At 40.5% G+C, this 25,987-nt stretch overlaps 1 protein-coding gene across 3 annotated transcripts in view; it reads right to left on the bottom strand.

Moving 5' to 3' along the window:
• Window positions 1-3,950: 3,950 nt before the first annotated feature.
• Window positions 3,951-25,987, bottom strand: part of LARP4B (La ribonucleoprotein 4B) — a 56,961-nt gene continuing 34,924 nt past the window's right edge. For 2 of the 3 annotated variants that reach the window (XM_065829961.2, XM_065829959.2), the window contains 11 exons: window positions 23,241-23,344; window positions 21,793-21,903; window positions 21,258-21,311; window positions 20,708-20,917; window positions 17,396-17,502; window positions 16,635-16,889; window positions 15,142-15,187; window positions 12,209-12,373; window positions 9,104-9,228; window positions 8,373-8,484; window positions 3,951-7,821 (listed from right to left, as the gene is read on the bottom strand). In XM_065829961.2, coding sequence (XP_065686033.1) covers window positions 7,540-7,821; window positions 8,373-8,484; window positions 9,104-9,228; window positions 12,209-12,373; window positions 15,142-15,187; window positions 16,635-16,889; window positions 17,396-17,502; window positions 20,708-20,917; window positions 21,258-21,311; window positions 21,793-21,903; window positions 23,241-23,344 — 1,571 coding nt within the window. In that variant the 3' untranslated portion in view covers window positions 3,951-7,539. The remainder of the gene's footprint in view (window positions 7,822-8,372; window positions 8,485-9,103; window positions 9,229-12,208; window positions 12,374-15,141; window positions 15,188-16,634; window positions 16,890-17,395; window positions 17,503-20,707; window positions 20,918-21,257; window positions 21,312-21,792; window positions 21,904-23,240; window positions 23,345-25,987) is intronic. The other variant, XM_065829960.2, reaches the window with a different exon arrangement.

Raw genomic sequence — 25,987 nt, 5'->3', positions numbered from 1 at the left:
ACAAGTAACTCAGTTTCCATTTTGACATTCAAGTGGAACAGCTGGATGGAATTTGGGGAAATATTACTGGGAAACGTTATCATTTTCAGTAGAAATTTAAGCTGTTATTCAGATTTGAACATTGAATTTAGATGCTTTAAAACAAGCTATTTAATATGTTCTTTAGAAGATTTCACCTTTGTCATAAACTTATTGATGGCTTTGAAACAGTTAAAAAATGCATCCAATAGGAACTTAGTCATACCTAAGAAGATGGAATTAGCATTTGCCGGTATGTAGGAAGTATACAGATTCCAGCGAACACAGAAATTAAAAACTTTAGTGTCAGACAAACACCATAAATCCAGCAACAGCTATAAATACTCAAGGATAGAGCATACTTTTTTGAGTTTATTGTATACATTATAGTTTGGGAACCTGGAGCCTAAGAATTGACACATATCAAGATAATCCTCCTTTGAGTACCAATTTTGCTTTAATAAGTTGGACCAAAAAACCCTCCAGCAAACTGAAATGTTTCAAAATGCCGAGCGTGTTGTATCTCTGAAAATAGGTATAATTCGTGAGAGCAGGGATCAACAGCTGCCACCTTCCACAAGTGATGCAGCTCTCAAGAATGAGAGCACTACATCGCTGGAGAGAGAAGGAGAAAAATATATGAGAAGAGAAAAAAATGACTAAAAATCTTACACATTCTATTTCTAAAGGGAAACAAGACAGAAATCACGTTTCTCCTTGCAGAGGAGTAAGAGACTGCATAGGCAAGGCTGCCCAGAGATAACACATTTAGGAAACAGACCTCTTGCCCTAGAGAGTCCATTTAACTGCCCATCTCCAAACCTCTGTTCCCATCACACAGCACATCCTGCAGCCCTCCCAGGGCTGGCTGGTGGGACCCGTGGGCCACTGCCGCACTCAGAGCTGGCTGATGGGACCCGTGGGCCACTGCCGCACTCAGAGCTGGCTGGTGGGACCTGTGGGCCACTGCCACACTCAGAGCTGGCTGATGGGACCTGTGGGCCACTGCCGCACTCAGAGCTGGCTGATGGGACCCGTGGGCCACTGCCGCACTCAGAGCTGGTTGATGGGACCCGTGGGCCACTGCCGCACTCAGAGCTGGCTGATGGGACCCGTGGGCCACTGCCGCACTCAGAGCTGGCTGATGGGACCCGTGGGCCACTGCCGCACTCAGAGCTGGCTGATGGGACCCGTGGGCCACTGCCGCACTCAGAGCTGGTTGATGGGACCCGTGGGCCACTGCCGCACTCAGAGCTGGCTGGTGGGACCCGTGGGCCACTGCCGCACTCAGAGCTGGTTGATGGGACCCGTGGGCCACTGCCGCACTCAGAGCTGGCTGGTGGGACCCGTGGGCCACTGCCGCACTCAGAGCTGGCTGGTGGGACCCGTGGGCCACTGCCGCACTCAGAGCTGGCTGGTGGGACCCGTGGGCCACTGCCGCACTCAGAGCTGGCTGATGGGACCCGTGGGCCACTGCCGCACTCAGAGCTGGCTGGTGGGACCCGTGGGCCACTGCCGCACTCAGAGCTGGCTGATGGGACCCGTGGGCCACTGCCACACTTGGAGTTAGCTGATGGGACCTGTGGGCCACCGCCATGCTCAAAAATGGCTGGTGGGACCTGCTGGCCACTACCATGCTTAGAGGTAGCTGGTGGGACCCATGGGCCACTGCAACACCCAGAGCTGTCTCTGCTGCACCGCTTGCTGACTTCACAAGCCCAGGCTGAGCAAGAAGTCAGAGACAAAAAGGATTAGCGATGAAGGTTTCTTACATGTGGTCTTGCCTAGGAACTGCAGCTACTGGAAAGGCTCAGCCTCCGAGATAAGGCAGTCAGCTAGGCTGGACCTGCTAGAACTCATGTACTTGCTCTGCCTGGGCCACCATGTCACACTGCAAGGAGAGTGTACATATAACTTTGGCTCCAGTTGTGGAAGACGCTGGAGACATTTTATTAGGTACCAGTAATTCCATCCATGTGGATTTCACAGAGGTTCCCAGCTTTGATACGTTTTACAACTCTAAATTAATCCATTTATCCTTCCTTACTCAAAACATGCTTCCCATGGTAGATTTACTACTCTGCAGATGACCATCTGCCTGCAGTAACTGGGATGTAAAGCTCTCAGACTGCAGGATGGTTTCCACACTAACAAGCACACACAGCAAATCGCTCTTCAAACTGATAAAAATTTAAGAGAGATTGGGGGCAAGTTTATCTTAGACTTCTTCTGATAGTCTGTCACCATGAGATGGATTTAAAATTTAGCACGTTTATAGTTTGTATGGAAGAATAACCAAAAAGGCTAAAGAAATAAAAAGATCCTTCTTTCCGTTGTGAAAATCAGGCTCAAAAGTGACCATGCCAGCTTAATGGGCTGAGCCATATTCACCTGAGCTGGGATAACACAACATACACATAAGCACAAGCTAGGCTCTGATTAAGCCAAGACCTTTTACTTTCCATCTGTCATAAGCTAATGGTACAAACACTCAGTTGGCTTCGGCTGATGTAATTAGTCCCTGCCAGGACCATGCCCAACTACACCAGTCCCATCTGAGCACCAGCCGTGTATTCCTGCGCCTTCCTCCGTTCTGCTATGGTACAACGGCCTCTCACCTATTCCCAAACCCCTTTCTTGGTTACTTTTCACTTCCCTGACTTAAGTGGTTGCACTCATGAAAGCCCAGCCATGATAATCAATGGAATAGGATAGTTTAACTTCCAGAGGTTTGTGAAGTAAAAGCATATTAGAAAACTTAAACTTCATTATATCTTTTTTTATTCTGAAGAAGCCGTAGGATCAAAACGCAATGAGACAGTTTCTGTGGCAGTAGGTAATGTCTGGATACTCAACTGCATGTAATATCCCCTATTCGCTCTTTCTTCTCATGCCCATGAGGAAATGAAACGATTTGTTCAACATGAATGTCAGCACAGCCATCATCAAACATCACTTTGTATTGGGGAAAACGAGCACAAAGGGGACTCAGCTCAATTTTGTTGCGTGAACAAATAAATCCCCAATTTCTGCCAAAGCCGGGGTGGTCCTGAAGAGCCACACCAGGATTATAGCAACACTGCTGACACATTTTTAGGCATTTTTACACGTTAAGTAATAGAAAACTGAGTTCCAAGGGCAGAGCAGGATACTCCACGCTGCCGTGAAAACTCACCATCTTCAACTGCTTGTAACCCACATCACCACCAAAGCTTTGGTGTGTGTAACAGACACACCAAGTTTCTCCAACATGGAGAAACCAGGGGTGCCCAGCATGCACTGCTGTTCCTGCATTGCTCTGTCGAGCAGACCGTGTGGGAAATGAAGCAGCAAGCAGCTCACACAACACCCGGCATGAAGAGTAACACTGCAACACTTCCCCAGATCCTTATAGAACACAGGAGTTGTTAACACTTCCATGCTTACACCCTTTGTCAAACTTGGTCAGATAAAGCTGAATGAGAGACAAACCTAAAAAAAATAGTTTCAAGTATTTCTATAATAGATGTTTTTTTACTTGGAGAGAGGATACCCCAGCAGCTATTCTTCCCTAGGGGCACGAGCAGAACTTCTAAAACCAGACAAAACCAAAAACAACCTGTGGACTGAAGAGCCATGCAGCCAGAGCACTAACCCAAGCTTTACACCCCACATTTAAGATCAAATCAAGACCTTATTGAATAATTTGAGGAAACTGCTAATGAAGATACCCTCTAGTAACCAAAACATCACATAAGCTTCATTTTAAAGTTAACCAGTCATAGTTACCTAATATAACTCTGAAGGCAGCAATATGTCTCTATTATAGGTGCTGCTGCTACAGAACCGGAGGTGATGGTTACAACAGCTGTGCTGAAGAGTAAAGCTGTTTTTTTTTTTTCCCCAAAATTAGAAATATACCATTTCCAAAAATGGGAGCAAAAGACAAAAGGTAATGAAAAATACTACTGAAGAAAGGTTTAATTAAAAAAATCAGGAATTCAACAGTGCCTAAATCTTTATTTTTCATAACCTACATATTTTTTTTTTTCAAATTAGACAGTTTTACATTTTTATGACACAAAAGGAAACTTAAATTACTGATAGTTTACATGTAAGCTTGATTCCAGTCTTAATGGAAGAAGAACAAAAACAAAACCCCTCAAGAAGGCTCCCCTGTTACACTCGTGTTTCACAAACCGGCAGCTGCTGGGTCTCCTCAGAGATCTTGGATTGTCTGCTGCGATTGGTGTAGGAGGATCCAGAGCAGGTTCCCGGCCGCAGAGGCCGGTGCTGCTGCCCAGCGCACGCTGCACCGCGTCGGACAGGGACTTGCTGTGCCAGCTGCTCAAGTCTTTGAAGGATAAATGCAGCAACGCAAAAGAAAAACACACCAACCAAAAACCATTCCACAGATTTTGAGGTGGCCAAATGACAGTGTCATGGAGGGGGACTGATCTGAAACAACAAGTTTTAAAAGCAACCTTTTTATTTAATTTTTTTTTTTAAATTCTGGAAGAAGAGTCTCTGATCCCGTTTTGACTTGTTTTCAAAAGGAAAAGCATCACCACACAATCCCGCAAGGTAAAATGCCAATTTCAGTTACTGTATCCCTGAGTCTTTAACTCAGCTACTGCTTTTGGGAGGTTTTTCCATTTTAAAAGCCACATTATAATCTCTCTAGGTATCATAGCAACAGTCTGCATGCAACTTCACAACTCTACTCCGAAAACTCCATTTTGTTATTGAGTGGAAGAAATAAAAGTAAAATGCAGTAAGGAGTTGTAGTACGTTACACAGCTATTTGGCGTGTCACTTTTTTCTTTTTTTTTAAAAAAAAGCTATAAAAACCACATCGGAGGAAAGTTTAAACTTTCAATGCACCAGACTGTTGCTGGGTAGGCAGTAGTGACAGTGTCTCGACCCAGCACGAATGGCAGCAGAGCACACGAGATGAGCAGACACGGCCTCTCAGGTCCCGCCGGGCGGCCTGAGCAGCTGTGAGGACCCGCTGGGTGTCCTGAGCGGCTGCTCAAGCCCTTCACTTGCAGCAGACAAACAAAACGAAATCGTACAGCTGGCCCAAACCATACAGAGCGCGAGCTACCGGTTTCACTGCCGCCGGGGAAAGGAGAAGCGTGTCAAAAATCCAAAGGACAGAGCTAGGCGAGCAGTTTTGGTGGTGTTGTCAGAGTCCTATCTCCTCCCGCAGCTTTCAAAGAGTGAGCTTTTTAAACAAGGAATATCAAGGGATTCCAGCGTGCCCTCTTTTGCCCAATTCCGCAGCATACAACAGGCCAGATTTAAAAGGTCAACTCATTACCAATTGATGCCTGTAATAAGAAATTTATCAGGAGTCAACTTGTATAATTACTTGACAGTTCTAGGAATCATACACTAAGGAAAGCACTGATATTCTTGAGAGCAGGCAAATAAGCTTCAGTGTATACTTTCGTAGCAGTCTAATTTTTTTTTCCAATTAAGTTTGATTTTATTGTCTTAAAATTACAGTTTGACTGCTGAAATTGTCTATTTACATCACAAAACACTTTTGAGTTGGTTAAACCGCTTGTTTTTAGAGAGACTTAAGAAAACATTTGAGGGCTTTCAAATAAGACTTTCGTTCCATTTCCCTTTTGCAGTGAAGAGGCAGAGTCAGTTCAGCACACCAGAATAAAATAAGAAAAAGAAAAAACAACAAATTAAAGTAATATTCAAACCACAACATTTAGTTTATCTACATCCAGCTCAACAGCAACATTTATAATATCAATAATTTTTATCAGATTTTTTTCTTTAGGGTACCTTTTTTATATGTTCTGATTATTTACAACTGTACAAGCAAAGCACACACTTCCAAGTGCACATATTTAATACAGTATTGACTATTTGCATTTACAGGTTTTTCAACAATCTGAAAAAGATCAACTGTTTAAGATCTTTAAGGTATATTACAAAAACTGCTGCTAGTTCCTGTACTACAGTATGTTTACCCAGTAAGACCAGTGACAATAGATACATACTGTAACTGAGTAATTCTGTATCCCACTCACGCTAACCCTCCACGGGGTCAGACCTCATTAACTCTAAGCTGTCTTGTACAAAAGTTAAGGCAAAGTCATTTTCAAGTTTAAATAAAATTCAAGTCTTTAAATATTGGATGGAAATAACTCTTTAAAAAAATCAGTTGTTTAAATAAACATTTTTGTGGAATAAATTGTACTGTCATAGTCAGCAGGAATGAGTTTTGTCTGAACTTCCTGCAGTTTAAACACTTAAAGAAAACCTTTAGGCATTTTAAAACAAAAATAATTTATATTCAACTTTATTAGAAACTTGCTAATTTAGTGCATCCTTGTCCTTCAGAAAGCGCATCACTTCTAAAGTAAATAAGTGTGAGAAACCTCATCCCAGAGGTAAATATCAGGGATCTCTTCCTCTGCCACACAAAACAAACACCATTATCTCACGTCTTGAGAAAATTTAAATCTGTATGCCAATGCTTGTAGTTACAGGAAGACGTCGACACGAGGCTAAGATATGAACTCTTGCAAAGAGCACTTGGGGCAGAGTTAAACAAAAAAACAAAACCAAAAGTCTACGGAGAGCACAGGGGTCACCAGAACATACAGCGCTGACTCAGTTAACTCCCTTACAAGCACAGGGAAGCTCAGGTTATCACAAGAAGGCGACGGCGCTTTCTCCTGATAACACCCACTAACGGGCTTCGCCACCAGAGAAGCTCACAGACTTAATTCTTTCTATTCACAATGTGCTTTGTGTTTGCAAATTATAACATCAGTTTTATTCTGGAGTGAGAAGATGGTTACTTGCTTGCAGTAAGTCAAAAAAGGAAATATTTCAGAAAGACTGCTATGGTGCTCCGTTGGATTCATTTTGTGTGTGCAAAACATCAAAAAAAGAGTAAATTTTTAAAAACGCTAGAAACAACTACTTATTTAACCTAAAAGTGCAAGTTCATTTGCTGACACTTAGTACAGCAGCCCAATAAAAAAAATCTCCAAGGTCACATACTAATTAATAAAATATATCTACTTCCTTGCACTCTACACACTAGCTGCCGTTATCAGTCTTTTGGACACTTTAGATATCTACTTTCAGACCAGTTTATTAAAAAATATTGCAGCAGCACATTTCTGCTTAACAGCTTAGAAAAAACTCACTGTACAGAGCTTGCACTCACACAGCCACGGAGAGGCTTAATAAAAAGTTGATTCGTTTAAAGACAAATATTTTACATCTTGAAAAAAAAAAAAAATCATCACACTAAGCTTCACCTCCAATTAAGCACCAACCTAAATGTAAGGTTTAGAACAACTATCCAGAAATATCCAGAAAAAATAGAATGTTTGTTCAAGAAGGGAAAAAGTATTTCACAGAAAAATAACTTACAGGCATTGTTATATGCCTAATATCACTGCAAGCTCCTAACCAGCAACTCATTCTCAGGTATCTTAGTGGGAACATGGGTTTAATTTGTGGGAAGCAGACCTCTCTTCAAACCCCTCCCAGGTGTTGGTTTCACTGAGGAGATTTTGGAGGGGTATTCTGTTCTTTATTGACGCGTTTGCCAACAGCTGGAGGGGACGATCTGCGTCCTGACTGTCTCCTCTGGTCTTTGGGTTGTCCAGGATGGGACTTTGCAGGAGGAGGTTCTCTGTTTTTCTCTATTGTTTCTGTGGGCTTTCTTTCTTCTTTCCCACATGCTACAGTGTTTGGCTTCTGTTCTTTCTGGGGTTGCAATGTAGGAGGATCCTTAGTTGTTCTCTGGCAAATTTCCGCATAACTAGGTTTTCGCAGTTCCTGTGGAATCGGAAGCAAACAAGACAGTAGCGTTAAACAAGGCGGTCTGAGAAAAAGTCATTTACTTCTGTGAAGAAAAAAGTTAAGTCTTGGTCCCAAAAGACTGCCGCACTAAAATGTGCACATGAGGGCTTAAGTATAAGGTTTACAGAAGATGCACAGACAACAAGGTTCAAGACAAAGGTAAAATGTGCAATAGTATGACAGAAAAATGGGGTGACAGGGCAAAATACTCCTGATTCAAGCAAAAGTCTGCAACAGCTGAAAGACAATGAATACTCTAGTTTAAGTATCAACATACATACTAATGCTTCTATCTCAAGGATAGTACCAAGAAGGGAATTCATATAAAGATCAATCATTCACCAAGTTATCTTGCACACTTTTGCACTGTTAATTGTATCAAGCAAGGAATCATGATACCACCAACATGCAACTTAAGGATGCTGGGTTCACATGATTCAGCAACACTGAGTTGCAATGGAAGCAACATTCTGTTAAATGCATCAAACTGAATTATTAAGAGAAACTGAAGTAATAAGGTCACTTACTATGGCAGCCCCATTGACTTGTACCGATTTACATGCAGTACTGAGTGTGGAAGAAGAAAGCGTTTCTGTACTCTGTGTCTCCCGCTGCTGTTTTTCCACAACCTTGGAGTCCCTGTAAGCATCCAGCAGGAAGCAAAGCTCATGAAAAGGGAAACTTCAGGACAGATGAGTTATCTAATTAACAATGGGTCTAAAACTTTGAGTATTACTAAGAAGTTATAGCTATAATTGGCCTAGCACATTATGACCAGCATTGCATTTAAAACCATTATTAAAAAGACATTAATGTGAACTTGACACTACCTGTAATTCTGATAGCATTTGGTTATTCAGTTATCTTACTCCTCTCACTCAAACACCTCAATTTGATTTGCAGGTTCTAAATAAAGTCTTATTGAAAACCTTCCTTACTGTACAATGGTACTGCCCACAGGATCGTGGGTTTACTCTCTATACTTCAAGGCTATCTAAATACAGGACAGGAAGGTATTCATTAAACTTCTAAACACTTACAGAGACTAAAACACAACACTGAACATTTGTTTGATAAATTACTATTAAGACTGACTCACTATTATGATTTTGTTCAGAAATTAAGCTTTATTACCTTTACTCCAAGTACAATGACATATCTTTAATAGCTATAAACAGTGTTCCACCTAGCCTTCTGATGACAAAACGCAAATATGATTCAGAGTAGAATAATTACAGCCATATGATGAAGTGCTTACTCAGAAGACTGGGATGGCGAAGGAGACCTTTCAAATGTCCTGGGCAATGTAGAAGAAACTGGCAACACGGGCTCTCGAGGAATTCCCGATGGAATAGTGTTTGTACTTGCATCTACATTAATGTTCTGAAGGAGGAAAAAAAAAGGCATAGAAGGGCAATCATAATATCCAATTAATATGGTTTGCCTGAAAATTAAAACAATCAGGAAGCAGTTTACAAGTTGATTTCTCAGGGTAAATTAACGATAGGAAGATGTACATGCATTGCAACAAGTTTTTTCCTTCACAGTTATTTAGAAACATGGACAAAAATTCCACTGTGGCTCCTCAAAAAGCTGGAAGCTCAGTTCCCCTTGGGATGTGTCTGGATGACAAAAATCACTTCTTTCCAAATTTTGCACCTGCTGGTGACAAAGTAGAGTTTGCACCTGTTCACATAACCATCGTCTCCTAGAGTTATGCATTAAGGACTGTTCTCTTCAAAGCTCTAACTCTGCATCATCCCAATAGCTAAACTTAATCTTAAAAGAAAAAGAAACAAAGCTTTTGCAAACTAGCATAATGACCATTATTTAAAAGTCTCTTTCTTATGCTATAGCATGATTTGCTACCAAGCAAGAGGCTTTTTCCATAGCCCTTAAAAGATTCTGCTAGTGCCAAGTGATACTTTGCTTCCAGATAAAGGTCAAATGGGTTCAAGATGCAGGCATGAATTTCAATTGTCACAAAATAAGAAAAGAGAAAGACTTTGTTTTCTGTAAACCATACTTCTGACATTTATAACCATTTTGCTTATTTTTTTAAAGTGCTATGTTCGTATTGCTCCTGACCCGACTGCAGAACCAGAACAGATCCTGGTTAGCAGAAGGGAGAGCAATGGGAAAACACAGCACAGAAGAAATGAGACAACCAGCCCGGCCACCACTCCAAGGTCATAAAACATGAAACACTTGTGGTCACTGTTAGAAAAAGGTATTTGATGACATTGTTTTAAATCAGATTTAAATACATAATTGCAGTAGATCTAAGCCTAAAGACCCATAGGTGGATGTTTAGGAGTAAAAGAACAGCTTCTATAGTTTTACTCACTATAATAGTTTGTGCGAAGGCTTGAAATTACAACTTGCTGAGCATTCCTGCCCAAGTTCATCAAATCTTGTAGGTACATGGTTAAGTGTGAATAGCATCAAGTCAAGCAGACATGCCAGCGCTGTTCCTAGACCAAAACACTCAGCCCCAATCTAACAGCACTGCAGCTTCCTAGTTAGAAAATGTGGGATGGTCAACACCTGCCATTCCCCAGAACTACACCTAGAAGAGCACCACAAAACAAAGAGCATAAAGATATGATGCTTGGATAACAACTGCTGGAAATTATACACCCTAAGTTCACCCAGTGTCTGTACACGGGACTCGCCCATGTATAAAACAAGAGCAGCGCTGTGTAACTCTACTTCAGCACTTTAACTCTGCATCAGGTGACATGAAAAATTGTTGAGATCAAGGTGAAAAGCAGCCTGTACACACTGGCAAGATTCTAACGTTAACTCAAACACCTTTGTAGTAGAACACAATCGCTCTTTGGAGCCCGCTGCCGTTATCTTACTCCTTATCAATGCCAACAAGGAAAGCCAGCACAATCCCTTTCTTCCACACAATGGTACAGGCTAACTCATGCAAGCCAGAAAAAGAAATTGGGAAATCAAAGGAAGCTTTTCAATGTGACAGCACATTACGCTATCATAAAACCTCAGTGCCTGACTGATACTCAGACTTCCTCTTACAGGGAGAAGCACAAGTTCTTTACAATAAGTACAGTGCAAAGAAAGTATGAGACTTGTAATGGGAGGAGCAATGGGTTTTCAGCTGCAGTATCAATAGCAAGTGCTGGGATTATATTTAAACCCTGAAATACGAGAGCCAAAACCCACTTCAGAAATAATAAAGTAAAATACTTCAAAAACAGACCTTGGCCAAGAACAGACTACAATCTGGAGTACCGGCTGACAGTAAGTTAAACACTGCTCTTATCATGGCACTGTCCTACACATTCCCCATAAGTGCAGGTACATTCTCCCCTGGAATGTACTTGTCCCTGTTACCACTTGCAGGAGACAGAACAGACGGCTTGTTTGTGCAGCCACTGCTTGGGGTGCAGAATGCCCTGCTGCTTCCTCTGCACCAGCAAATACCCTCCCTGCCCAACCCCACTGTGTGGGCATGGAAGAAAACACTTCTCCAATAGACTGGTTCTAGAGACTAGACACTAAAGAGATCTGGTGTTTCATCAGGCTGCTTCGCACTGCTATACCCAGGGGTTAACTTTTCAGTTGTGATACAGCTTGGAAAACACTAGTTAAACTAGAGCTAGCAAAAAAAGCCAATACAGACTTCCAAACCCTATAGACCGTTCCCTAGTGGACAGGGTCAGATGAGTCTCGATGGAGAACACCACACCGTGACCCGCAGATGGCAGGGTAGAGACAGTTCTAAGAATGAGATCTATGAACAGCTACTGAACATAAAATTTTCAACTGCATCTTAGCTACACCTAGAAAGCAGTGGTTGCCAAGTCATTCTAGTATATTTTTATCTTGACAAGCAATATGACAACCCATCGCTAGGATCCAGCTGGTTCTGGTAACAGTTCTTGCTCCAGCTACAGTGCCCAGTGTACTGAGATTACATATGCAGCTTCTTTGTATTTCAGTACTTCAAAGTTTGTCTCTGTTGCTTTAAAGTGTTCTATATACAACTCAGAAGTCTGACTTATAAATTTTCCTCCTGTTTGCAACGTATTTTTCACCTCAGACCATCAAAAGTCTGATGCAATTATGAACAGCAAAGAGAATATTTTCTACTCTCTGTTATTAACATCTATTTATACTGGTGCTCATATTCCACACCATTTCAAAGAGAACACCCAACAAATTCTAAGATATAAGTGAAGGCAGCAGCAGAACATCATTTGACAGCTGATTTTTAAAAGCATTTCTTATGATCCATGTAAAACCACAAGTTCTTTCTATGTTTAAGCCACCAAACCTGCAAAAAGAGGTATGCAATTCTTCATTTTCCCAATAAAAATGAACAGTGGCTACTCACTCTTTCTTTTGACGTTCCTATTACCACACTGGACAGTCTGTTTTCAAAAAGGTCTTCGGTCTTTAAATTGCCAGCAGCCCCAGGTAATGGAGGAAAGCTGGATAAACCCAATTCAAAGCTAGGAGATGGAGGTTTTGGGGGTGGTGGAGACTGCGTTTGGCCTCTCTGGAACAGAAATAAAACACTGAGGTTACCGCACTGGATGACAGAAAGGACAGACATGGAACCCTAAACTGTATTTTGCATTTGTTTTACACCTGTCAAGCCCAAGAGAGGCCTCCCTCATCCCGCCTCCCAAAAAACCCCACACAGTGCTGAGGAATACACGCTTTAATTTTCCACTGTTGCCCTTAAATTTTTTAATTATTTTTAAAATGGAATGGCATAAAAGTCCTTAAAAATGTCATATACATAAGCTTTAGTCATACTGGTATAATAAGAAAAGTCTTCTCGCTGACTTTTCAGGATGGATACTTACACTGACATAAAAAACAGATTGGTTTAGATACCACAATACATAAAAAATATATAGCCCATTCGTGTTGTTAACATTCTAAATGAAAGACAGGAGTCAACAAGAATCTTCTTTCGTGTTCAGATATTTTAAGAAATAGCAAGGCAGCACGCTTTACATGTAGTATAGACAATGGCAATTTTCACCTACCATTAATTTCTATGGTCACTTCATAAAAATGCAAAGAGAAATGGTAGAAAAATTCTCCTTGTTTCAAAAATAGTTTTAACTAAATCTAAGAAGAAAAACAATATCCTAGGGAAAAACCAATAGGCGAAATAGAATTGTTTTGTACTCCAAACAGCAGTTTGGGAGTTAAGAGTACCATAGTTAAAGATGGCCCATGAAACTGCTTGTAAGGCTTTGTAAAGCTAAAGTCTAGGTAAACTGAAAGAATAAAATTCCTTTTCTAACATGCTGTAACTGAAAGTACCCATTAACTTCATCTACATTATGTAAACAAAGAAGTAACTGTTTCATGACTGCGTACAAGCCTGTGCCAAGATGATCGCTGCTGCAGAACAACAAATGCAAAGCAGTTAAGACAGTTCCTATTCAAAAAGAAAAATATTAAAGGGATACAGCCCAGATGGTCTGGCTGTGAGAACAATGCTTCTGGACAGAAAGGTGTTGCATTACTTAGTTTTCTCCCTTCCTTCTTGCGAAGAGCAATGCACACAAAACTACCCTCCAGGTCTTTTCACAAACTATGGTTTATGTCAGGAAAATTGTGTGTCAAGAGGGAAGAAGGGAAACAAAGAGAGAGGCAAGAAAAACTGCAGCTCCTAAGAATGCTACTGACACAGCATGAGCCCCAGAACAGTTTAAGAGCGCTACAGGAACAGAGGTTGCAAACCTCCAAACCAGGAGTCAGATGACCTGTCAAAGGGTCACAGGAAGACATGACACTTATCCAGCTCAGACTGCAAGAGGAACAACTTTGTTTTTTCAAAAAAAACCAGTTCTTCAAATCACAGCACATAGATTCCTTAAAGGGGACTAAAGTCCCCCACTAGACAATGCTTTTATATCTGTTACAAACATTTTAAGATGAATCCTAAAAAGCCCCAAGATATTAAGAAACAAGTAGCATTAACAAACTCCTGAGACCAGGAAGGACTTAAAAGGATTTTAAGCTGCCAACTGCATGAAATTTTTCAAGTCAACTTGCTATGACATGTTGAGTAATTGGCTTACGTCTATAGCCTCAGATACAATCTTATCAAAAAGTTCCAGGCTTTCTCATGCAAGCATGCACACTCTAATTTTTCCTTGAAAAAGAAAACTGAAAGTCATCACTCCATCCAGGCTGCAGCTGAAGCCTGGTGTGAGAGAAGGGAACCCTGGGTCTCCAAAGAAGTCATGTCTACCACTTTTACATTCCAAAATAACCTTTAACATCAGCTGAGCCTCTCTGGCTCAGTAAGAGCATCCAAGGTAACCCTTTCACTGCAGCCATTCGCTTATTTGCCCAACCTGTACCTTGCTCTTTCAAAGACAGAAAAAATGTTGATAGGAGAACATCAATCTAAAAATTCAAGCAGCTTTCAAAGGGCAAAAGAAAGAAGTATTGAGAATCCTATATGTAACAGGATCTCACTGAGCTTTGAGAAGCCTGACAAGAACTAAAAGCAACCAAACGGAAGGAACCACTTGTTGTTTTATACTTTCCAAATGTTGATGCTCCTCTATGAAGTCCCATAAGGCTACTTAGCAGGAGACAAAAACCATACAAATGTGACAATTCCAGACTGTTAAGAAAGTGTTATGGCTCATGCAGTGGGGTTACTTTGCAATTGTGACATGAGTAAGGGTCTGTTTTTATCAAACCAAACCTTAAATCCCACTAAAAAGAAAAAAAACCCACACATTTTATTTTCTTATACACAACGTCTAGCCCATCCACCTCAAGTCTGAAGGATATTTAGGTATGCACCTTAAATTTAAGTTTACCAAGACTATAATATTTCAATAGTGTTAGTTTACCCTTGCTAAGTAGAGCTTGGAGAAGCACTTAAGAAAAACTGGCCACTGAATAACTAACATTCATTATGACACATGGATCAGTAAAGCATTCTTCAGTGTCTACATCAACGATAAGTATCAGGTGTAGGACTTCAGCTATTTAGCTCTCCCTGAACACGAACACTGGCATGCTGACACAGTAACACTAAGATGGAATTTTTATTCTACTATAAAAGAGTAACTTTAACTTTTCCCTGACTTCTGCATTAATGGACAATCTTCTGATACCCAAATGCAGTAAATTCATGTGACACTAATGAGCTGCTGTCTTCAGTCAACTGTGACAAACAATTTCTTGTGCAATGCTTATCTCACCTGCTATTCCACATAATATCCATACTATTGCCTTGTTACCCTACTTTTATGATAGATGAATATGATCATGAACACTCACTGTAAACTTGTCCTCCCTTTTCTTTCGGTAGCCATATGAGTTTTTCCTAAGGGAGAGAAAGCAGTCATCAGAACCTTGCCTATAAATGAATGGAAGGCAGTAGGTGAAAACAGGAGAAATGAATTCAAATTGCTTTTTCATCCATCTTCATTCTTGACAGGTTATTAAAAAATTGTTTAGGGAAAAATTTCTAGCAAGGTCTCATTAAAATAAAGGTACAGATCTTACCCAAGTCAGCATAAGAATACACTGGTTACAAATAATTCCTGCATTAAAAGCATCTGAGCGTCCATTACATATAAGGCTTAAAGAACACTTTTCAATATCCAAAGTAAAGGTTTTAGCCTTTATTTTGATTCCTGTGTAATGTTTGAAATATGGCTAACTATTTTCAGCTCTGGTAAAGCCCCTACAAAACATTTCCAGTGCTTCTCCCCGAGTCTTGCTTCAGGTAAAGTCTCCCCGAGCAGCAGTTTAAAATTTGCAATGCATTCTAACTCAGTTTCAACATATTTTCTAACTTTTAATATTTTAAATGCATTCAATACCAAAACATCAGAATATAAATCCAAGTACTGACTACTCATGCATATTTTTGTAGTCTATAGTTTGAGGGTTCTTGTTTCCTATATCCTTAATCATACTTTCATTCAACCAGCTATAACACAATTGGGCAAATCAGATTTAGAAAAGTATTACAATCCTTGCACAAAATCCCCATTTAATTTTGCAATGATACAATACAAGTCTAATACAGGATCATCTGCAAAAGACTCGAGTTATCTTCCAATTCATTAAGTCACTCAAAATGTGATTTACTTGGAGACACAAACACAGCCATCGTTGAACAAAGCCGCACAGTACTTTCATTAAGCACTTATTGGAATTGTACTGTATTTAAAAAATTCAAAGACGAGCCTGCTAAATTCTCACATTAATATTGATGCCACCAATGTTCAGCTCCCCAAGTATTATTTATTTATAACTGCATAACAATAGTATTCTTAGTTGCACACAGCCCCTTTTCCTCCCTCCATACCAATCCATCATCTTTGTTTTGTACATGTCTAATTTGGGCAAAAATCTGACCTTTCAAGTGAAAAAATTTAACAATGAGCATTGCTACTACAGGGTCAGGTGCACAATCTACACCGTTGAGCAACGGAATAGGCAGAACTGCTTCATTAACGTCAAACAAATATGTAAAAAACTTTAACAGATAACGAAAGAATAGAGGATTAGATCTTACAGCTGTAAATTGTTCATCAGTTGCCACTAATGGTTTTCATTTGCCAGGGAATTGTGCGAGCCCACTTTGCAGTTGTTTTGTACCTAGGACTTGCTCTGCAGTATTTTCCAAGATTTTAGCTTTGAGGAGAGACAATCTCAGTTTAAAACAGTAAAGACAACAGTTCCATACCTCTTTTCTAAAAGTAGTCGTTTAGAAGCGGCAATAGCGGGTTGTTCAGAGGACACCTGCAGAGCACACTCACCTTCCTCTGCCTAATCCAGGAGACGAGTCAATGCTGGTCTGTTCCATCCGTCCGGTTCCGACCTCCCTCTTGGTGTAACTCGTGGTAGCGTTCTGCATCCGTGTCCTGTTCTGGCCCGGCTGCCGCGTCTGTGGACTCCTGACGCCATTGATTAAACGATCAGCAGAAAAGTTGAATATTGTGGGACTGTCTAGAAGCCCAGGTCCCCTTTCTGCACTGGGTATTGTATGTCGTATATGAGACTTGCTAGGGTTCCTACAAATTCAAAAGTCATTTCAACATACGCGCTATGAGATATCTTCTGAAGCCTAAGTCTATACACAGAATTCAGAAGAAGCAAGATCTTTAGTCCTTTATTGCCTATTTCATTTATAAGAGATAAATATTCATTTTAACAGGTCATGTGAATTATCAAAACTAACCTTTTCACTGTCTTGTTCTCAACTATGGCTTTACTAAAACCTACTTGAAACTGGAAATACTTTATGAATAATCCTGCTGATCACATGCCATCGTTCAGAATATTTCATCTAAATACCCTAGGACAGACAAATCCTCAGCTTTTAGACAGTCCATTTACAAACAGTCCATCCACTAGCAACAGCAGCACCACCTGCCCTGTGGCCTCACTTAACCTTGCACCAGGTTCAATTTCACAAGTATTTTCAAGTTAGCTGGTGTTACTAAAATAGGTAGATTAAAACCCCCACACACCAGATGGTAAAGTAGTGTGTATATTGTTATAAGATGGTAGAACTTGCCTGTTCCTGGGAGGATACTGTCTGAGTGTGGTCAGTGGAGAAGCAGCAGGTTTGAAGGTTGGAGACGTGAACCCATTGATAAATCCAGTATTTGGAAATGGTGTTACCTAAAGAATATATTGTGTACTCATAATTATAAACAAACCAAGTACTATTTTTTCTTAATCCTGTGTCTTATGTCATTCTATGCAGGGCAGTAGTTAAAAGATTGGCTCAAACAGCAAGAGAGCAGTTGTCCAGAGCCTTGTAACTAACTTACAAAACATTGTTTTTTTGAGAAGACAGCCAACCACACACATTCAAGTTCTGTTAATTCGTTAAGAGGATTGAAAGACATGAGCCAAAATTCTTGGCTGTTAAATAATGCTCCTTCTATTTCATACCATGCTATGCATGACTTCAGAGTACAGAGAAACTTCCTTGCCAAAGAGTCTCTAACCCACACAGCCTGTAATTGTTTCTCTTATACATGAATCTCTCCCTAAAAAGAAAAAAAAACCTCATTCCTCATTCTACTTATCTTCCATGTGACACTTAAATAAAGCCTAGAGAATAAACGGATGTTAAGTGGACCTCTGATTCTTTCCATATCTTATCACCTTATTCTACATGTGAAATAGTGTCTTGTTGCCTAAAGAAGCAACATTAGTAAAAGATTTTTTGGGGTGGGTGTATATCAATGTCCTATATTAATAAGACATCTCAAAAATTGAAGCATGTTCGTAGTAATATCTCCAACCTCACTAACACACTTTTTTTAATGTATGAATGAGTTTCATTTAGGAAATATTAGCAACAGCAAATGCTTGCTTGTCCTCTCCCACTGAAAGTAACCGAAATGCAGAACAGTAAGACTTCTATGTAGCACACTCTTTCTACACTTAATTAAATGATAAGAAACAGCTGAGTTTAAGACTGTTTCCTATAAAAGTATCTTTAAGCTTGTGTAACCTTTCCTTCAAAAGCTAAAGCAAATTACTAATCAATGAAAAATAAAATGTAACACCAAAGCTGTCATGCCAAACTACTGTTAGCCTAATCTAGCACCTATGACAGCAAATGCTACCTCAGACTCTAAAAATAGGCCATTAGGAGTTCAATAAAGCTATTTTAGGAAAACTGTTTCATCAAAATAGTGCTTTGAAGTGCTTTCTGCTTTAATAGTTACAACTTGAATGCTGTAAAATTCAATCAAAACCAGTAAGCAACTACAGAACCTGAATAAAGAAAATATATTGAACATACCAAAGAAAAAAGTTTAACTCATTGCTTAAAGGGACACCAGCAATATTCACTCCTTTCTTTATGAGAATGGGTGATCTTTTGGGGGGAAAAAACCTGTCATTTTCATTTTCCAATAGTACTGAGAGCATTAATTTGTGCTCTCCACAGAAGTCACCTGCCTCATTAGAAGTACACTTGGGTTTGTTGTTGTTTTGTTTCACTTTTTTGGGGGGGAGGGAGGAGTGTTTGTTTTGAAACACAAGCAGGACAAACTACATCCTTCCTCAAATACTATTAAGTACTTGATGAAGAAGTAGCTCGTTTCAGAATTTCCAGAACATGTGTTGCCATATTCTAGTTTCTGAAATAAAACCATATGCCCACACTACTGAGTGTATTTAATCGCAAACTAGAGATGAGACAAAGCACTGTTAGCATTTATGCCAAAGCAAAAGAGGAGAGAAACTTCTCCTATATTTGCACACAAGTCTCTACGTGCAAACAGCAACCCTGTCTCATGAACACTATCTGTGTGTCATTGTTCCTCATGGTCCCTGCTCTCACAACTCGTTTCTATTCAAATGTAGCTCTTCACATAAAAGGTTCAAGAAACATCAGACTACATTCATGCACACAAAATACAGCTAACCCACGACAATATACTGCAACGCAGCTGAAAGCAAAGCTCTGCCAGTTAATTTTCTGTTTTTACTTAGAAAGGTATGAGAACTTTAATGCTGGCAACCTTGTAATGTCTTCCCCCAGAGGACAGGACTTCTAAGCTTTCTGGAATACAAGTTCCAGGATGACATAAGGCAGATACACACTATGCTGTGCTCGAACCTGTGGCCAATTAATCTACGTCTTCTACACTGGTGCCATCCAACTACCTCACTGTCCCACAGCAAGGCCGTGCAACAGTCAGTCTTAGTTTATCTAGAGGAAGAATCACATTCAGTGCTGCTTAATAAGGTGGTTTTCTCCTGGAATAACATTGTTCACTCTGCTACCTCATCTCCTCTGCATTCTTCATCCCCCTTAAAAAGCTTTCCCCGCCAGGGCTCTGGCTGCCTTCCCTCTGTGTGAAGTGTTTAGCACACCAACTTTTTAATTAGCTTGCTGTTCAGTACACAGGAAGTTTATTCAAGTTTGTTCAAGGACACTTTAATCCTCTGCCAAAAAAAACTTCTAAAAAGCTTCTAATTTTGAGCGTTGCTACCCTGGTTTCTTTTAGCCGCAAGTAAAGAAGCATTCACAGAGGGGAGAAGGAGGTTACACATAGGCAAACCTTAGTTTCCCAGCCATTACAGAAAACTATATTCATATTAATTTTTGTAGTGTAACAAAGGCAGATTAGAAGAGGTCAATGTCATTCTGATGGGACTGTCACAACGGACAAGATGGAAGCAGCACTGCAGGATGCAGCAGATCTGCCATTGCAGAATATAAGGACTTCCTGCTAGCACACTAGCTATAAGGCTTATTGACAGCCCCTTTAAGGAAACTTTTTAAAATCAAGTTATTTAAAAGTGAATTATTTTTTAATCAGCAACAGTAATTTTATTTGTTATTGCCAAAAAAAATGTTTCTTTTGCACAGAAAATATTTTGCTTTAAGAACATGCGAACAGGGTAATTCAGCATGTTAACCTAAAACTTATTTTCCTGCTTGAAGATAAATAAGGATAACTTAGTATCTTGATCTGATTCCATTAAGTTTGAGTACATATCAGAATTGCTTTTTCTAATATTTGAACACATATTCTGAAGATGTAATTTCTAAAGAGGCTTTTAACCATTACTAAAAGGAGTTTTTAGTAAAGATTTAATGTTTAATTAATAACCTTTAGTAAAGAACTGCCTCAAAAACTAAAAGGTTAGGAAGAGAATCACATTGCAAGCTGAGACCAGGTGCAATTTTCAAATAATTAATCTTGTGTACCACACTAAGAATTTTGAAAAATTGTTTTTCAAGAAGAATTGGTATTTTAAACTCCCCTCTTCAGGATATGTATCCTTCCTACACCTCAGGACTTCATAGGTGAGTAATACCAACTTTGAAAAGAAAGCAACTAACCAAGTGACTTACCAGTGAAGGGTCAAGGTAACTGTGTGTGGCTGACCAGGTCTGTGGGCCAATTAAGCTGTACAGAGGGAACTGCTGATGGGGACTGTATACTGGAGGTAAGTAAAAGGACGTTGTGTAACGCTGCTGCGTGTAGAGGTTCATATCCAGAGGTCTGTATCCATTCTTTGGCAAAAATGTGTTTATAGCTATTGCCTTTGCTTTTATCCTTGCCTGCAAAAAAAGATTACATTATTTATTACAGCAGCCTTTTCAAATTACATCAGGAGGGTTCAAAACCAGCAGCTCTCAAACTTTTACTGGACACCCATCAGTCACTGCTTTCTCCTTCAAGGGCAGCAGGAGCAGCTGAACACTTCCCTGCTGCCCAGTGCTGGGATGGATATAGCGCTGCCAGAAAGGAGGAACAGGACAAGCGAAATAGCCCATCTCTAGGTCAAATAGCTGCTGAGATTGGACCACTTAAATTTATATTAGAAAACACAGTGAGCCCCACAAAAAGCAGAATGTATTCACACATGCCCCCCAGCCCCAAACATAGAGCTCTATTTACCTTAATTGGTTTTCCTTGGAAAGTTTTCACTTCTTCTCTAAGGTATCTGTAAGCCTGTAAAAAAAGCAATAAAAAAATTGTCAAATGTAATTTAAACAAAGGAAACAATTTTGACAGGCTAGGCCTAGCAGTAATTCTAAGTGTCTGCTAATGTTAGACTATAGAAAGTCCTCAGATGTAATCCGCATTCACCAAGATTTAACTTCTTGCATAAGTGCTTCAGCAGCATTAAAACAAGATTTTAAATCTTAAAACTGAAATATTTCAATGTATCATTCAAAATATCAGTGTTCTTAGTACAAAAAATTATATCTTGGCCATGAAACCAGGATACGTGAACAAGGTAAAACTCTTACAGGGTTATACTTAACAGGACTAATAACTGGATATTAGCTAAGTGGAAACATGACCAGTTTTAGAGATTTGGGCTAAGTTGTTACACGTTTGTAATACGGTTTACGACCTGTCAATCCACCCTCATCCCCCTGTTGTTTACCGTTATGTTCTAAAATGTTTCAAAAAAAAATACTGTTACCTGCTGTGCATCGGCTTCTGATTCAAATGTAATGAACCAATTGTCGTTATAGGCAAACTCACAGTTGATAAACTTCGGCAAATTATCTCCTTTGAAAAGTGCTTCAACCTCCTAAGGAAAGTGGTTTTGACAGGAAGGAAGACAAAAGGGTAGGAGAAATAATTAAAGTGCAGAACTCTGGAACTCCAGGTAAAAAAGATCTAAAGCACTTTCAGGCTTACAAAAGAGAACTGAGAACTTGTGAACACCTGCAGCAGTGTTAGCTCTCTCCAATCTCCTCATTAACTCGAAGGAACTCAAACAAGCCCTGTCCAAGGCCATACTGCAAGTAGAAGTAGCTGCTCCTTTTAAACCAGGGGAGATAAGCTGTTTAGGCCGTAGAGAGAGGCATAAATTTGGCATCAAGTGCAGAAAAATGCCTTTTTCTTTCCTGTCCCCAAAGCCATGGAACCACAAGAACCCCCATTCATACTGCATGGGACAGGAGAACCCTGCCATTCCAGCAGAAGCCTGGAGATACAATTCAACTCAAGTGTCCACAGATTAACATATGTGAAACAGGGTTTGTTACTGCAGAAACAATCTGCTAGTTTCTACAGAAAAAACCACATCCTGGACTCTGTATTCCTTCTACTGCATTTGCATATTTATTTTTGTCACAGACTTGAGGTAAGAAGCATCAGAAGGCTCCTCAAAACTTCACTGTCCTTAGACATTTAAAAGCAACTACCCACTGCTAATACATCCAACCTGACACAGAGATAACAGGAAAAAAAATCTCAATATTAAAAGTTAGGCGGTCTTTGAAAAGTTGCATTTCATTTAGGAAAATAAAGTAGCTGATATTTTTAAGCTATGTATATAGCACACCTAACATCTTCCCTCCAATTCCTTTTAGCACTTTGTTCCATGTGGACGTTTATTAAGGCCACTCACTTCTAAGTTTTTTAATAGTAGTATTTTTTTATTTGAATGAAGACTATCAAGAAGAGCAATTCTTCCAAAAACTGTATTCTTCCTTGTAAAATTAAATAAGGGAAATTAAAATATCTACCCACCATCAGGAATCTGTGCCTTCTCCTTTTAGAAGATTCAAGATGGTTTAATCTATGGGCAAACATTTTTTCCTGGTCTTTCCATTAGTCATAGTCCCAGCTACAGAGTTACATTGAAGATCTTTCAAAGAATCAAGTTCTCCGCTCTCACACACATTTCACAAGCCAGTGGAGAACCTTAGCGACTTGTTGACAACTCTGCCCTCAGCATTACGGAAATGTTTGCAAAGATTTAACTACTTTACTAGGACATTTTAAGGCACAATGTTTAGAAACATTTAGAAACGTTAGAAGCTCGCTAACAATGTAGTAAGTAATGCGATATGCTTACTGAAATCTGGAAGAAATCTAACTTCCAAATCCTAAGTGAAGAGCATTGTTTACTGAACTTACTTCAATGGGGGTCGATTCAGGTACTTCACGTAAAATCACAATGCAGCGATTCTGATTTGGCCTAACTTTTTCTCCTTTCTCATCCACTTGGACTAAAGGCAACGCTAAGAGAGAAAAGACAAAGATGTATTTTAGCTGTCAGCAATCATAATAGCTTTGCACACCCAGAGATGCTGCGGACACAGTTTTACAATGCAAAGCTTTTTGTGCTAAACTTCAAATATTTTTGACCATTAATAAACAATCAGAAGATGACTTAGAATACTTTCTAACATTTGAATCTGGGTAGACATTCCTTAAAATCTCTACACTCTTCCTACTCTTCCAACCTAGAAAAATTCCAATTCATTAGCTTTTGTTCCTAAGGCACACATTAAATCATATTTTTTTGATTCTTAGCTTAGTGGTAACTCCCTGCAGCCTTTTCTGAGAATTTAATCATAGAATCACAATACCAGGTTGGAAGGGACCTCAAGGATGATCTTGTGGAACATTTCTTGACAAAAGCACAGTCTGGACAAGATGGCCCAGCACCCTGTTCAGATGAATCTTAAACATGTCCAGCATTGAGGAATCCACCACATCCCTGGGGATATTATCCCAATGGCTGATTGTTCTCATTGTGAAAACTTTCCCTCTTGTGTCCAGTCAGAATCTCCCCAGAAGTAACTTGTGCCCATTGTCCCACATCTTTTCCATGGGACTCCTTGTAAAATGGGGAGTCTCCATCTTCTTTGTAGCCACACTTTAAATACTGGAACACTGTCTCCCCTAAGCCTTCTATTCTCAAGGCTGAACAAGTCCAATTCTTTCAGCGTTTCCTCATATGGCGACTTCTCAGTCCTTTGATCACCCTTGTGGCCCTTCTCTGGATCCTCTCCAGCCTGTCCACATCTTTTTTTGCATAGTGGGGACCAAAACCGAACACAGGATTCCAGGTGTGGCCTGACAAGCACTGAGTAGAACAGGATAATTGTTTGTCTCTGCCAGGGATGCCCTTGCTCATGCAGCCCAGCATCCCGTTGGCTTTCTCTGCTGTAACAGCACACTGGGGTCACTCATATTGAGCTTGTTGTCCACCTGGACCCCCACATCCCTTTTCATAGAGGTGCTCCCCAGCTGGGTAGATCCCAGCCTGTGCTGCACTCCTGGATTATGTTCTCCCAGGTACAGTATCTTACACTTGTTCTTGTCGAACTTCATACAGTTCTTGCTAGCCCAACTCCTCTAGCTTATCCAGGTCATCCTGCAGGGCAGCTCTCCCTTCCAAAGTGTCCACTTCCCCACTCAAGTTTGGTGTCATTGGCACACTTCATCAGGGTGCACTTGATCCCATGACCCAGATCACTTAATGCAGATATCAAACAGCGTTGGGTCAAACACTGATTCCTGAAGCATCCCACTTGTGACAGGCTGCCAGTCTGAAAAGCAGCCATTTCCCACCATCCTCTGGGTACAGCCTGTCAGCCAGTTCCCCACCCACCACATGGACCACTTGTCTAGACCATGATGTGTCAGTGTCCCTAGGTGAAGGCCATGAGAAACCATATTGAAAGCCACGGAGAAATCCAGGTAGACAAAATCCACCACTCTCCCAACATCAACCAAGCATATTGCTCTGTCATAGAAAGTGATCAGGTTTGTCAAGCATGACTTGTGACAGATGAATCCATGCTGGCTATTCCCAGTCATGTGCTTCAACTGCCTTGTGGTTTCCCCAGGAGGATTCATTCCATAACCTTCCCAGAGACTGAAGTAAGACTGATGGGCCCATAATTTCCTGGATCCTCATTTAAGATTTTCTTGTAGTTGGGGGGGGTGACATTAGCCTTCTTCCAATCTTCTGGGACATGCCCCCAACTCCATGACTTCTCAAAGATTACGGAGAGCAGCCTCCCAGTGATGTCACCCCCTCCCTTAACACCCTCGGGTGTATAATTCTCAGGGTCCACTGATTTGTAGCAGCTGAGCTCCTGCAACATTAATAGTTCACTTACAAACTCTTCCTTCACTGACAGTGGGTCTGTGTTAGCATCAACCTGGATTTCTGTCCCTAAGGCCCGAGGCTCAACAGTGCTGCTAAAGACAGAAGAGTGCTGAGAAGCTCTGCCTTTTCAGCATTGTTGGTGACTAATTCACCTCTGCTGTTTAACAGCAGGCCAATATTTTCCTTCTGGTTTTGCTTGTTGTTTAAGTACTTGAAGATCCCTCTCTGGTAGTTTTTGACACCTTGTGCCAATTTCAATTTCAGCTGGGCTTCTGCTTTTCTAACTGCATATCTGCACACCCTGGAAATGGCTTTGTAGTTCTCAATGGGCACTCATCCACTTTCCACCTCTGGTATGCCTCTCTTTTTGTTTTGAAGAAATGCAGAAGCTTGCAGTTAACTCAAAGGGGTCTCTTGTTCTGCCTACCTCCCTTATCTTTAAAGGGTATGAACTGTTTTTGTGCTTCTATCGGAGTGCTCTTGAAGAACTCCCAGCACTTGCTAGCTGCAGGGAAGCTTCCCACAGAACCTCTCCCCACCTGAGCTCTGAGCGAGCTGAAGCTTGTTCTTCTAAAATGTAAAACCTTTGTCTTCATACTAACCCTCAGCGGGCTCAGCAGGATACCAAACTCCACAATATTGTCATCCCTGCAGCCAAGACTATCGCTAACCGAGATACTACAAAGCAGGTTTCCTTGACTTGTGAGCAGCAAGTCCAGCAGTGCCTCCTTACTGGGTGGCACATCTAGTGCTTGTATGA

The sequence above is a fragment of the Patagioenas fasciata genome, chromosome 2 (genome assembly GCF_037038585.1).
Source record: "Patagioenas fasciata isolate bPatFas1 chromosome 2, bPatFas1.hap1, whole genome shotgun sequence".
Taxonomy (NCBI): domain Eukaryota; kingdom Metazoa; phylum Chordata; class Aves; order Columbiformes; family Columbidae; genus Patagioenas; species Patagioenas fasciata.
Note: the sequence above shows the minus strand (reverse complement) of the source record. Positions and strands in the feature narration are given on the sequence as shown.